The sequence below is a fragment of the Dromiciops gliroides genome, chromosome 4 (assembly GCF_019393635.1).
Source record: "Dromiciops gliroides isolate mDroGli1 chromosome 4, mDroGli1.pri, whole genome shotgun sequence".
NCBI classification, from domain to species: domain Eukaryota; kingdom Metazoa; phylum Chordata; class Mammalia; order Microbiotheria; family Microbiotheriidae; genus Dromiciops; species Dromiciops gliroides.
The window spans coordinates 341838518-341854097 of NC_057864.1; the positions used below are offsets into that span (position 1 = coordinate 341838518).

At 35.9% G+C, this 15580-nt stretch overlaps 1 protein-coding gene across 1 annotated transcript in view; it reads left to right on the plus strand.

Moving 5' to 3' along the window:
• SLC16A10 (solute carrier family 16 member 10) overlaps nucleotides 1-4674 on the plus strand; it is a 147802-nt gene extending 143128 nt beyond the window's left edge. Inside the window, exon 6 of the mRNA XM_044005311.1 lies at nucleotides 804-4674. Within this exon, the coding sequence (XP_043861246.1) occupies nucleotides 804-1036 (233 nt within the window). The 3' untranslated portion in view covers nucleotides 1037-4674. The remainder of the gene's footprint in view (nucleotides 1-803) is intronic.
• The last annotated feature ends 10906 nt before the right edge of the window (nucleotides 4675-15580 follow it).

Sequence of the window (15580 nt, forward strand, 5' to 3'; positions counted from 1 at the left end):
CCTTGGCTTCTGGAGGACCTGAGTTCAAATCCAACCTCAGACACTTGACACTTGCTGCCTGTGTGACCCTGGCCAAGTCACTTAACCCCCATTGCTGCGCCACCCCCCCTACAATGGACTGAAGAAGTGCATTCATATTTCTTCGATGTGTTTTTTTAAAAAGACACCATAAAGGGGGCAGCTAGGTGGCGCAGTGGATAAAGCACCAGCCCTGGATTCAGAAGGACCTGAGTTCAAATCCGGCCTCAGACACTTGACACTTACTAGCTGTGTGACCCTGGGCAAGTCACTTAACCCTCACTGCCCTGCAAAAATAAAAAAAAAATTAAAAAATTAAAAAAGACACCATAAGGAAGTGGCACCTTATACCATATGCAATATAAAGCTGGAATGTTCTTGGTCTTTAGGACAGGAATTTTTTATATTTTACTACCATGGCTGTATCTGCTATAGGCACTTTTACATAGGGATTGGGCCTGATGTATACAGCCAGGTTCCAGAAAGCCCAAGAGATTAGGCTTTTATGACAGAAAGATAACAGATTGTTTTCCCTTCTGTGTTATCTAAGTTGAGGCTTTGCAGTTCACACCCTCTTCTCAAAAATGTGTTTTATTTGAAAGCCTCTTGAAGGCAAGAAAGAATAAGTGAAAACATAGTATATCCCCAAGCCACTAAGATTAGAATCCTTCCCAGAAAGCTACAGTGAGGAATGTAAAGTGAGATGGCTGGACTAGATAGCTCCAAGGTCCCTCAGAAGTCAGATTCAAGGATCTGTTCTTAATGATGACCTCTTTGCCTCTTAGGTTTACTCCGGGACCACCTAGGTTCTTATGATGTGGCCTTCTACCTCGCCGGGGTCCCACCCCTACTGGGAGGAGCTGTGCTTTGTTCAGTCCCATGGATCCATGAAAGATGGAAACAAAAAGAAATGAGCATCACGGGAGGGGAAAAGCTGGAGAAAATGTTGGAGAACCAGACCACTCTGCTCCCAAGATCACCTGGGATCATTAAGAAAGACTCTGATCCTGTTTTTTAATGCTCCCGGCTTCTGCCAGACTGGACTTGCTTTCCAAAGTTACAGCAAGTTTTCTTTTTTATGAATTGGAAGTTGTTTTATTTTTTTTAATAGCATTATACGACTAGCACTAGAATGGTAAAACAAGATCTTTACCAAGCAAGAACCCTTTCATAATTATCATTGAATAGCTTTCTGACATTTCTGAGACCGAGGGCAGGGACTTTGGTACTAGAAAAATATGACTTGAAATAAAATCACACTTGTCTAGGAGAGAAAAATTTAGGCTTCTCACAGGAAAATAAAATTCTGGAAACTGTGAAGGCTATTTAGCATGTGTAAAGATTATAAAATACCTCAAGCTACACTGGAAGGGCTTCAGTCTGATTAGGACTAGAAATCTTGCTTGGTCTCTAAACTATGGTACTGATCAGTTCTGGTATCTCTGTTTTTAACTTTTTATGCTATGTTAAATAATTTTTTAAAAATAAAGCATAGATCTTAGACCTCCCCAGAAGATTGACATTTAAATTCTATGCTTTGCTGCTGATAAGTTATGAAATGTGTTCACATAATATCCTGTACTTGTTCCAGTGTGAATTCCTGTTTTTGAGCCAAAAGAGGCCTTTCCTGGGGCAGGAGCTGAAATGTATGCACATTAAATATGTGAGACACAAATGTCTCCAGTGCTCCTAGGAGCAGAGTGGTGCAGAATTCAGCCATTTCTTCCATTTTGTATTCCCCACTGTGGGCCTACAGTGTGTTTTAACACTTGAATAGCCTGTTATTTTTAGGGTCTAAAAATACAAATCCTAGTTCAAATTAACTAAACACTTTGAATCACAACCCTAAAGTACACTAGAATGAATTAGAGAGAACCCAATAACTTGTATTTTAAATTCTTTTGCTCTTCTGGATCTGTTAGATCCCAAAACTGATCTTTTTTTAGATGCATGTTAGGCATGCACCAAGCTGCAGGTATACGCACAAATAGACAGAAATCTTGTATTCATGTAGACATTCTCTATTTCTAATACAACTAATTGCTTAAACTCTTCTCTCTGAATGTAATTGGTCGCTGTGATTCCAAATCACTTGTCAAACAATCTTACGTACTCATAACTGTCTGGAAAAATATATTCATAATTCTTTCTCTATCTTGATTCCCTTTCTATTAACATTCCTGCCACTTCTGCCCTAAAAATAAAATCCTAACCGATTCATCACTTATTCTCATTAAAAACAAAAACAAAACTTTCTTGTCGACTTAGATTAGTCCATATTTTAATTTTTGTTCAGGTAATTGCAAGTTAATGTTCAAGATGTACTTAAATCCTAACTCTGTATGCAAATAATTTTGGATATACATGATAGCTTTTGCACACATAGGGAGATCCCCTGCATTTGCCAGATGCCTTTCTTCCTTTCCTAAGTACCATTTGGCTCTTTCTTTTTCTAAATACTTACCAAATATTTTGCCCATCCTGGTGGAAGGAGAGGAGAGCAAGATAGGGTAGAGGGAGTGAGAAGAGTGAACATGGCTCCAATTCTCCTTCTCCCTTCTCAGTTTAGGTACTAAGATGATACTTTGGTATTAGAAAAACAAGGCTTAAAATCAAATCAAACTTATCTATGAGAGAAGTTATATTACTTCCACATCTTGCTTCTGGCCAGGAGAATTATGTGATAGAATGATAAATTGTATGTATGATTTGTTATCTTTTGGAGAGGAGGGAGGTGTGGTTGTAAGTTGAAGTTTTATTTCCATAAAACTTCATAAAAATTCAGTAGCTTTCTTCTTCTTTTTCAGTAGTTTACTTGCTATCTGGAAACTTGAGAATTCAAAGTGTACCTATTAAATATGATACTTTCATTAGAATTTTAAATAATTTACAACATACTGACATTCTCTTAGTTGTTTAAGTTGAAACTTTCATTCCTATTATATAACTTTTCAATTACTTATATAATTTGTCTATGCAAAATTCTGTTAAAAATTCTGGTTTATTTCTCTTTTTTCTCTGTCTTTATATTTCAGTTAAAAACCATACATGCTTTGATCATACTGCCCTCTGATACTTATAGGTAGAGCTATTTCACAATTATGCATAATTGTATATAAATTAACAATCCCTTTATTCATGTCCTGTTAGGTTTCTTTGGCAATGAGAAGTGGTACATTCCTATAAAAATATTTTTGAGAGGTCTACAGAAACACTACATGATCAAGATCAACCATATAGGTTGCCAATATAAAGCTTATTTTCCAATTACCATAAGATTTGAGCACAATCCAAAAAATTTTATACCAAGCAAGAGTTCACTGGTCAGTTTTTACAAAGTAATTAGCTATCTACAAAATAGAAAATTCACTCCATAAAAGCTTCAAAACCTTTTATTATTTTATAATTTGCTAGGTTTTGGAGAAAGAAGTAGTTGATTAAAACTTGAAGAAATGGTCTTCTCCCCCTGCCACTTTCCATATTATAAAACAGCTAAATGACTTAAATGTTTGTAATAAAAAGAATAAGTTTTCAGCAATGTTGTGTGTTTGTGTGTATATTGCATATATGTAGTTTTATATCATGGCATTAACTAAAATGGAAGTATAACATTGATAAACTAAATGTTTTTAAAATTTATTATTATCAGTGTATAATAAAAGTTACTGTTCACTAAAGAACAAAAGCCACTTTTATATCATTATAAGAACTGCTAAATTCTACAAGGAACAACTTATTTAGTGAAAGAAAATGTATAAAGTAGCCCCAAGGTGTGCATGGTCTAAGATATAAAGACTAAGGAAAAAGTTAAAGGTTATGACAAATGGAGATAAATTCTTTATGAAAGTTTCAAACTAAGAGATATTATTTTAGGATTTCCCTCAAAATAAATGCTTTTTAATTTCTAAAGTGAGACAGAATAATACACTACATCAAGATGGCCTACTGTGCTTTGGTTTTGTTTTATTTTATCCAGAGACATTTTTATTTAGGAAAAGGTCCAACACTAGAATTCTTTGCTGTTGTTTTTCCCTTAAAACTCTGATAGGGCATCTCAAATGTTCAAATCATATTGTGAGGTGGGGAAAAGAAGTTCTTTGATTTTACCCAACAATAAGTCCGCTTTCAGGATGGTGGGTACCAAAGGAATATAAAAATTCTTTTTACTGGATTAGGGTTTTATTTTCATGAATGTTGCTTGGGAAGAAAATGGGTCATCCCTTCATAATACACTACTGAGATCCAGAGAATCTTCTATAAGATTTTGTGACTTCTGGATTATTAGTTGTAGCATTCTTTGAACAGCACTATTGTAAGATTTATTCTGTATACATATTTTTGTTGCATACATAATAAAAGTAAAAAAATGAAGACTTTTTTCCATCCTCAGAAATACAGACATGACTTTCATCCAGCTTTAATTTCCATTTATCATAAAAAAGTCACATCACAGGTTATATTATGCTCCCTTACAAAGAGTGAACCTATCTACAAATGGTTAGTGAGGCTCTACCCAAACTTGGAGAAACCTTTTATGACTACTCACAACCATTAGTGTTTGACTATTTAGCTTCAACTTAAGCTAAATATGGTTGGGAGTTAAAATGTCTTTCTCATTCATAAAAATATGCCTTTTTTGTGGGGTGGGGTGGGACAATGAGGGTTAAGTGACTTGCCCAGGGTCACACAGCTTGTAAGTGCCAACTGTCTGAGGCCGAATTTGAACTCGGGTCCTCCTGAATCCAGGGCTGGTGCTTTATCCACTGCGCCACCTAGCTGCCCAATATGCCTCTTTAAGTCTGAAAAATTACTGGTATCAAATTACTGGTAATGGGTTCATTGTTCTAGGGCATGTTTATTTTTTTCTCTATTTTACTCTCAAAAGTATAAGATGGTGTGGCATATTGGATCATGAGCTGGCCTCAAAGCCAGGAAAACATGGGTTCAAGGCCTTCCTCTGACACATGCTAGATATGCAACCCTAGGCAATTTAACTTAACCTTTTAGTACTCTAGGCAACTCTCTCTTTAAAAATAAGTAATATTTTATTTTCCCACGATTATATGTAAAAACAATTTCTAACATCTGTTTGTTAGTTTTGTGTTCCAAATTCTCAACCTTCCTCCCTTTCTTCCCCCGCGGGCCCCACATTAAGAAGGCAAGCAATTTGATATGGATATATAGGTTATGCATATTAGGCAACTCTCTTAACAGCATAAATTACAGAAAAGGGGCTTACTTGCATTTGTAGAGGTAGTCCCCTAACCTGGGAATTCCTTAGACTAATGAAATCACAGGTGTAGCCCTCTCCTCAAAAGTAACTACAAATTTATATTGCCAATGGACCCCCCCCCCCTAGAATATTTTCATGTCTCATCTAGTCTTAAATGAATCTGTTTTTTTAAAATTATATTTATACAGGGGGCAGCTAGGTGGCGTAGTGGATAAAGCACCGGCCCTGGATTCAGGAGTTCCTGAGTTCAAATCCGGCCTCAGACACTTACTAGCTGTGTAACCCTGGGCAAGTCACAATCCCCATTGCCCCGCAAAAAAACAAAACAAACAAAAAATTATATTTATACAAAGTCCATTATGTTGTTTTTTTCTGACACAATTACCCCCATTTAGCCTGTAAATGAGACAGGGTGTTATAATGGGAAGAGTGACTGGATCTGAGTGTTTCAAGGACTTAGGTTTGAACCTCAGCTTGGCTGCTTTACTGCTGTGTGTGACCATGGGCAGTTATTTGACCTCTCTAGTCCCTCACTTTGTCAACTAGGAAATGAGAGGATTGTTTTGGATCAGGGGTTCTTAAATGTTTTTTTGGTTTTTGTTTTTAATTTGGACCTTGGGGGCAGCTAGGTGGTGCAGTGGATAAAGCACAGGCCCTGAATTCAGGAGGACCTGAGTTCAAATATGGCCTCAGACACTTGACACTAGCTGTGTGACCCTAGGCAAGTCACTTAACCCTCATTGTCCCACCAAAGAAAAAAATCGGACCTTTGATATAATTGATTTCTTTGTATTCCTATGTGTTTTATTTTATTCACTTAAAGATATTATTTTGAGGTTTCATTATGTCCAGAGGTTTCAACAGACTGCCAAAAGGGGTCATGATACACTAAAGTTTTACAACTCCAGTTCTAAATGTTCTCCAAGGTTTCTTTAATACCTAAATATTATTGGTGATGCTGTGAACCCATACATACTATTCCTTTTTGTCAATATTACATTTCCTACATATGTGTGGCCCTTAATATTAGCTCATTAGAAAGCTGAGTTTTTGGTTTTTTTTAATTCAGTAGACCTGATTTAATAAACCTATTTCTTGAGTTAGCAGTGAAGCAGGTGGTGGTGCACTTTTTAACCACAGACACCTCTCTTTCCTCTGTTGATAATCTCTTATTTTCCTTTCTCCTTTTCCCTCAAAAAATGATTGCTAGTGGTATCCTTACACACATTGAGCTTTGCTAAGACTCCATTACTAATGCCTCAGATTTTGAGGTTTCTGATCTTGTCTTTGATTATCCAACCATGATAGAGTTTGCTAGAGGACTCCAAAATTTAATTTACGAAAAATTGAAATGAATAATAATGACCGATCAGTATAAACTGGTCTTATTATTAAAGAAACTTAAATATTAAACCATTAAACTGTTTGCAGGAAGGAAAGATCTAGGTTGTCAACATGTTTTTTGTTGACCATAGAAGATATGCATTTTATTAATATTTTTAAATGTTCCAAAGTTATATAGTTTCAAAATTTCATGATACACTTGGTGAGAGAAAAGACAAGCTCTTGGTGTAAATATTTTCCAATAGTGTTTTTTTGCTTTTAATTTTTATGTCCCATTGTAGCCACCTTATGAGAAGCAGCCTGGTATAGAAGGAAGCTAAGTGGCACAGTGTATACTAGAACACTAGAATTTCAGTCAGGAAGACCTGAGTTCCAATCCTGTCTCATACACTTATTTGCCATGTGACCCTGGGCAAGTCACTTAATTTCTTTCTGATTAAGGCTCTTCATCCGTAAAATGTACCTAACTAGAAATTATGAGGATAAAATGAGATAATATTTGTAAAGGGCTTTGTAAACCTTTAAGTCTCATATCAATGATAGCTTTTATTATATCCTATTGCAGCTTGCCTTGTATAAAAGAAGGAGTACTGTATCTGAAATCAGAGGTGGGTGGGGCCCATAGTTAAATCTGAGTTCTACTAACTTGTTAAAACTTTGTGACCTTGGGCAATCACTTAAACTTTTGCGCCTTCATTTTCTAATCTGTAAAGTGAAGGAATTGGTCCAAATCCTATGATCCATAACCTTGTCCTTAGAAAGTTGGACTTAACTATATCAGTAACTAAATTCCCTTGAATGGGATCCCAGGTGGGTGGAGCTTATGCTAAATTCTATTCCACAGTGAATGGATGTCCTAGTGTCTTAGCATCAACTCATATATTTTTCAGAAGAACAAATTGTAAATGTACAAGTTAACTTAAAGCTTTAGTAACTTTCATAATAGAAAAATAATTTTAAATGAAGCTTTATTTTGAATTTTAAAAAGAAATATGGTCATTTGTAATACTTGAACCTTCAGTGTTATTGGTATGCAAATTAGAGGGCATTTTTGTTAGAAATGTGTTTGTGAGGAACAGAAGGGCAATGGGTTTTGTTTTTCTTGTGTTCTCAGGGCTGAGGTGGGAGACTGAAAAGGTGGATCTTGGCTAATTAAAACAAAATACTTTTCAAAAAAGAAGTTTTAATTATAATTTGAAAGAATTGTGGGGTGTCTATTAGCTTTGCCAACCAATTATGACAGCTTCCCCTGCAGTAGTACTATTAACAACAAAAAAAAGCATCATCTGCATTTGTTTAAAATTCAAATAGTGGGGCAGCTAGGTGGCGCAGTGGATAGAGCACCGGCCCTGGAGTCAGGAGGACCTGAGTTCAAATCTGACCTCAGAGACTTAACACTTACTAGCTGTGTGACCCTGGGCAAGTCACTTAACTAACCCCTATTGCCCGGCAAAAAGAAAAAAAAAAAAAAAGAAAAAATTTCAAATAGTAATATAGTATTCAGTCCTTGGGGGGAAATTTCAGTAGTTTGGTAATTGATTACAAGCATTGCTTTTTGGGTCAATAGTTGTATTGGTAAAGAGGATTTATGGATGGCCAGTGGCCAAGATTTAGAATATTTCTGGCAGCCAAAAAGCAGTGATGTTGATAGCAGTAATTGGGACTATTTGATTTGCAATTTGTAGTTTTGTACTTACCTCTGAAATAATAGTGAATAGTAAATAGTGAACATTCCTTGGCATTTTGTTTATATTAGAGGCTAATGCTTTGTGAGAAACTAAGTCAGAGAAAATGTTGCTTTGCCTTATGCTTTTTTCAGCAACAAAAGGGAATGTTCATAGCTATTTTCATTGCTGGCATGCAAATTGCATAATCATACATTGACAAATGCTAGACAACACTTCTTGAGAAAAGAAAGATCCATGAAAATATTCAGTGTCACACTTTTGTTGTGCAAATTTGATTTAAAACTTGGTTGTTAGAATAAAAACAAGCTTTGGTTTTGAAAAGAACATGGAAAACTTGGGTTTGTTTTTTTTTTTTTTAAAGAAGCATGTGCTTTTATGGTAGTAGAAATACATTCAGAGGATTCTGATAAATCCTTTTTTATATTCTCATTTACCACACCTCTGGAGACATTCCTCTTTTTTGTAAAGAATGCCTTAGGGTTAGCATTTTAAAGACTAACGTTAGAAAAGAGTATAGATTTACCTCACGTCTGAAAGCTAAACTAGTGCATTAGAATGTTATATCTTATCAATTTAGCCATTGGGACTTAAATATAACCTTTTCTCAGTACTTAATCATTGACAATCATTATTGACTACCTCAGCTTACAGAATCAAGCTGACTCTATAAGATTTGACTTCATTAGAAGAAATTCTTAAAGAAAGCTTCACATTTTGTTGACCAATTTAAGAAAAGTGGAGCAAGGGTATGCATGCCATTATAGTCACCCAAACATCAGAAGGCTGTGTTTTATAAGTGTTAGTGACTGACCCATTTTAGAAAATGAAAATAGGGATAAAGAAAGGTATATCACCTACCATGGCCTTTGAAATTAACTGAAGGAAAGAGCTAATCAATGAACATAACATATTAGTGACTCATTCATAAAATTGTATTGCCAATGAGAAAATTGTTAGTGGCAGATTATACTTGGTAATTTGTTACCCTTTGCTAGGAGAATAGAAAGTAAGTGACCAAGGTTGTGCCTTATTAATCATTTTGGCATCTCCCTTTGGGAAGCAAGCACCCCTTTCCTAGGTGGGCCAGGAATCATGGCAATGACTGTCTTTATTCCTGGTGCCTTTAAAAAATTACTATTGGTAAGCATGCTGTATTTGTGCAGGTGGTGGGTTACCATTACTCAATCCAATTAAAGAATTCCTCTCATCTTTCAGTATGAATGGGATAAGAAAAAGAAAGGTTTCTTTCTTCATAGCACTGAACTTTAGTTAAGAATGCATTTTATTGGAAATGACTATAAAAATCTGTTTAATCAAATTAGTTCTGTGCAAATATGTCAGAGCATCTAATTAGTGATTTTTAAGTGATGTGATATAAAGAGGATTTCTGTCAAGAATTTGTAACTATGGGGCAGCTAGGTGGCCCAGTGGATAAAGCACCAGCCCTGGATTCAGGAGTAGCTCAGACACTTGACAATTACTGGCTGTGTGACCCTGGGCAAGTCACTTAACCCTCATTGCCCCACCCCCCCCAAAATTTGTAAATATGTTAAAGTGTTTAAACAAAAATCTTATTATATACTTTTCCTGACTTAAAAAATCCCTCTGGTACATGTGCTAAAGTGTCAGCAATGGATCCAAATAACTCCCTTTCCAATATATAGCTGGCATTAACTTATTTCAGGGAACAAAGGTCTATTATTAGTATTATATTTTGACTAAAGAATTTCTCTGCAAAAACAGAACAAAAAATAATCCTACAGGTCATGTTTTCATTGTGTGCTTGGCTTATGAATGATCAACCTTTTTTTTTTTTAACCAAAGAAAGATTAGATTAAGTTTGGTGCTGAATTTAATGTTCCTTTTAAAATGTTCTACTTTGCATAATAGCAGAAAATTAAGCATGTCAGGTGCAAAATACCATTCTAACCAAGTGTATCTCTGTATTGTATTATATTGTGTTGTAACTGTATTATATTATATTGTATTGTATAGCATATTTCCACCTGTTAGACTTGAGGGAAGCTTTAGCTACAAACTATTACCTGTTTTCAGATATGTATAGATTACTATGTAATATTCATTGGCTTTAAACTTCTGACATTCATGGAATCACTACATTCACATTTTAAAAAGTGATGCATGATCTTTGTAGTCAAACTGTGTTCAAATGAATGATTGCCAAGAAAAAAGCCCTGTGCCAGTATATCAACTAAAGCTGGTACACTGTTGGTACAAATTTGGTACTTTAGTGTAAGTAAAGTTGAAGAAAGATGCTATGTAACTGTGGGCTTGTGAAATGATTTCTTTAGCTTTCTCTATCCATATACATGTATATGGATATATCCATATATATATATATATATATACATGTATATGTATATTATCAAGAAGTAATTTAAAATACTATTAGTACTCATTTCCCAAACTTGAACAAATATATTCCCTCCTCCCCCCACCCTCGGGACTTGGAGGTGTATTTGTATTATTATATCTAAATTCCTATTCATAGTGGCATTTCCCAACTGTCCTTTGACCTTTTGACTAGTGGTAACTGTATCAAGTTAAGAATAATGGTCAGGAGCTTTCAAGTTAGTGATTATTAAGAGCTGTTGCTAACTGTTTCATCCCCCAGTGACAATTGATGTCAGTTTAATTCCTTGGGTTTGCCTGCCAAACTTTTGAGGTAAGTCAGTAAGTGTTTATCAAGCATCTACTATGTGTTAGGCACTTTGCTAGGTTATGGGGAAACAAATAAAAGCAAAGGACAGTCCCTGTCCTCAAAGAGCTCCCATTCCTTTGCCGTGGGCAAACAATGTCTCAGTGAAGGGTTGTATATACATTCCACGTATTACACATTCCAAGGGCCCAGAAAGGGCAGGTGTTCCAAATCTGTACCTTCATGTTTTAACCAGTTAATACAACTGTTATTCTTACTACTAGGTTGTGGGTGAAAGGGAAAAACAAGCCTTTTCAACCTAATGATGCTAATGACAACAAACATTGTAACTTCTGAGGTGTAACTCTGGCATAGGACAGGACTTCTTAAACTGTTTCCACTTGCAAACCCTTTTCGCCCAAGAAACTTCTACACATCCCTGGGGATATAGGTCTATAAAATAGGTATATATAATTTTTTACTGTTGCCGAATTTTTTGCAACCCCCACATTCAGTGGGGACTCCATATGGGGCTGCAACCTACAGTTTAAGAAGCTTTGGCATAGAACATGCTTGGATGAAAGTGTATTTTTGTAGTTCTGTCTCTTTGTTTAACTCAAAGGCTAGAACTAGGATAAACAGAAACCTGCAGTATTATTTAAAAGGAAAATAGTTTTGACTTTAAATATTGATTTTAGGCTTCTTTTATAATGAGTTTTCATATTGGTTATCTTGTTTTGTTATATTATCTGAGAATGTGTTTTATTCTATATATCTTTAAATTAGTAGGAAAATTTGACCATAGAAAGCCACCAAATACTATTATTACAGGTACATGCTGTCTATCACAGTGTAGCCCTACTTCTCTCACTGCCTATACAGGATGCTATTTTGGGCATAATGGTTGTTTAAAATATAGATCACTATGCTGAATTATATGCTGAATTTGATCCTATAATACTCTGTAGTTTAATATTTGCTATTTTACATTTTTAATGACTGTTTTTAAGAGTATAATTTGTAACCAATTTTTATATGCAAGTGAATGTAGATTTATTTGCAACTTTTTAAAAAAAAATAAACTTTTTAACAATTTGGAGGTTAATGTATTTCAGAGGAAAAATGTGAAATTTTTTGGTCAATGCAATAAAATTTTTAAAAGTTAAGTTGTGACAAAACTGTGAATTTATTTATAAATTCCACTGAGGAACAAAAAATTGAAGCTGAAATAAAGGAAATAGTTTTATGTTGCACAAAAGATACAAAACTGCCCATCATGAAAAATGTGCACATATTCCAAATATGTTCAGATAACATTTCGATTCTGCATTATGAACATTTTGATTTTCATTGTTGCAGATTTACCTTCCTGATATGTTATTGATAATAGCAAAAGGAACTTGTAGTCATTGGGAACACAAACCAACTAACATCTGGGAGAGGGGATGACTTTGGATGCCACTGTCATACAGGAGGTATTTAATCCTCACAACAGTCCTGTGAAGTTGTTAATACAAATATTATGATGCCCATTTAGAGGGATCAGTCTCAGTTTAAGGAAACTGAAGCTCAGAGAGGTGAAGTCATTTGTCCAAAGTCACACTTTGAAAGGAACTAAATATAAAGAATATATATATATATATATATGTCTGAGGCTGCATTTGAACTCAGTTCCTCCTGAATCCAGGGCCAGTGCTTTATCCAGTGCGCCACCTAGCTGCCTCTTAAAAAATATATATTTAAAATAATATTAAGAAACCAAATATAAAGAACTGAAATAAAACTCAGGTCTCTTGCCTCTTATTCCATTATTCATTTCTACTACCCCTTATTGCTACTTCTGACACCTCTCCTGTCTAAAATACCCTTTGCAGTTCTAAATCCTATGATCTTCTCTCATGTGTACCTGTGTATGTCTTGGGGGGCCAGGTTGGGCAATGAAGAGGCAAGTAGTTGCTTGCCCTGCACCTTGATATAAAGCCTATGAAAGTACATCACTTGTCTTGTGTTACATCATCCGGGGGATCAGGTGAAACATATTTCACTTACTGTGGCAAGAAAAGTAAATGAGCTAAATAAACAGATAGATCATAGGATTTGGAGCTGATAGGACTGTGAGAGATTATCTAGCCAAACCCTTCATCTTACAGCTAAGAAAATATCAGGAACTTAAAAAAAAGATTCCAGGGCCACTTTTGGGAGCAGGGTTCATTTGTTTGGGTTTCAGACAATTCTGTCTGTAGCTATAGCTACCTCTAAGCCAACAATCCTCTTCTTATCAAGCAAGGCACAAAACAGGGAGCCATATGTTGCCAAAGGTAAAGTTCTATCAACATTTTAAACATCATTCTTATACAAAGTGTACAAAAAAATCTTAGTGCAGCTTTAAGCTCTAACAGCAGAGCCTCAAGTCCTCCAGTTGTTGAAAAGTGAGAATGACAACTGGTAAGTACAACACAAGGAATTACTAGCTGGATACAGCAAAGCCAGTGGAGGGCAGGAAACTGGGAGGTAGACACTGACTGAAGCAGATCCCTCTGGGATTCCTCTGACAGGCTCCCAACTATGACTTGTAGGAAACCTTTCTTACTTTGGGTCTGAGACACTTGAAGATACTGAGTCTGGGACCTGGGGGAATTGGGGTTGGTATAATTTATGTACACATGTGGATCACATTTGTTGATCCTTCTTTTCTTGAAATAAAACTTTTAATACATGGCTTTGAAACCTTAGCATTATCTTCCATTTGTTTCTCTCCTTTAACACTCATATCCACTTATTCACTCAGCACTTAGCACAGTCTTTTACACACGTGAAACAAAATACAATAAGAAATGTTAAGTCCTGTCAATTCTACCTCCATACTCTCATAAAAAGCCTCTCCCCCAACCTTTCTCTTCCAATTGCTACACACCTTTTACTACATACTGTCAATACTCAAAGCCTCCCATTTCTGGGGCAGCTAGGTGGCACAGTGGATAGAGCAATGGCCCTGGATTCAGGACCTGAGTTCAAATTCAGCCTCAGACACTTAACACTTACTAGCTGTGTGACCCTGGGCAAGTTACTTAACCCCAACACACACACACACACACACACACACACACACACGTAATCCTATTTCTGTACCCTTTTCTCTCCACTCTAATTTGCCACTGGCCTAGACTCATTTTTTTGGTATGAAGAAATTCTTTGCTCAGAATTTTTCAGTTGCTTTCTCTGACATATAAAGTTTAAACTCAGAAACATGGAACCTCAGTGCTGGGAGGGACTTCAGAAAGCTTCTAGGATAACCCTGGCTAACTTGAACAAGAATTCCCTTCACAACATGACTAAAAAGCCACTGCTTGAAGATGTCTATGAGGGAGAACCCACTACCACCTTAGGCAGCCTTAGTCACTTAGTTACTTAGTCCTCAAAGTAAGTAACTTTGGGATATGACTTAGTGACTTAATCATCCTGGGGTAGCCCCAACTGTTAGGAAACCCTTATAACAGATTAGATTTTCTTTGTTGCCAAGTTATCAATAAGCATTTATTAAGTACCTACTATGTGCCAGTTACCATGCTAAGTGCTGGGCATATAAAGGCAAAAAAAAAAAAAAGTCCCTACCCTTAAGGAGCTCAGTTTAATGAAACAGCATGAAAAGAACTACAAACAAACAATATCTATTTAGGATAAAGTGGAGATTATTTCAAAGGAAACTATTAAGATTAAGGAAAATTACTCTTTGTTCACTGTATATGCCTCATACTTTCTCTTTTCTTTGCCTTTAACCTATTCCATATGCCTGGAATATTCTCTCTTTCCATTCTTTGCCTTTTAGATTATCCTACCAATGAAAGCCAACAAATGCCATATCCTCCATGAAGCTATCCCCACTTAGGTGTCCTCTAACACTTTTTTTTAAAACAAACCTTTAATCTATTTATTATATAGAATGTTATATAATAAAGTCGTTTGTGCATTTTTTGCTCCCCCCGCCCCCATGTCGTCTTTCTCTTCTAGCATAGCAGAGAGCTCTGAAAATATCAGGCACTTAAGAAATGATTATTGAATTGACTTGATTATTCCTGCCAGCACCAACTGTGATTTGCAGAAATCATAACTAAGGATGCAAGTCTCTAGATTTGTACAGAATAAATTCCATCACTTAGTTCAGAGGATTTGATTGGACCTTTCACAAACTGAGTTTGTTAAGAAAGCCTGGCAGGAGCCATATTAAGGTCGTGCCTCCTTTGACAAAGGTCATCTTGGTTAATTTCTCTACACAGACCAAGCATGAGAGAAGCTTACAATTGGAACCAAGTTCTATACATAAAAATATAAGTACTAATCCATGAGTGATGGCCATTGTACAAAGAGCCCAGAAAACTCTTGGGATATCTCATACCTCTTCAACTCAAACCTTTACCCAGAAACCTAGGAAACCACAGGACAGCCCAGGAGTTGGCACCGTATGTGGCTGGTGCTGAGTCTAGGGCAAGATCTAGAAGATAGGGAGGAGGGAGTATGTGAGGTGCCTGACTGTTGGACTGGGAGTTAGAGACTTAGGTTTGAAACATGGTTTTGGTATTGTCATAATCTCCTCTAGTTTCGATTTCATCATTCATAAAATGAAGAGAATAATACTTGTAC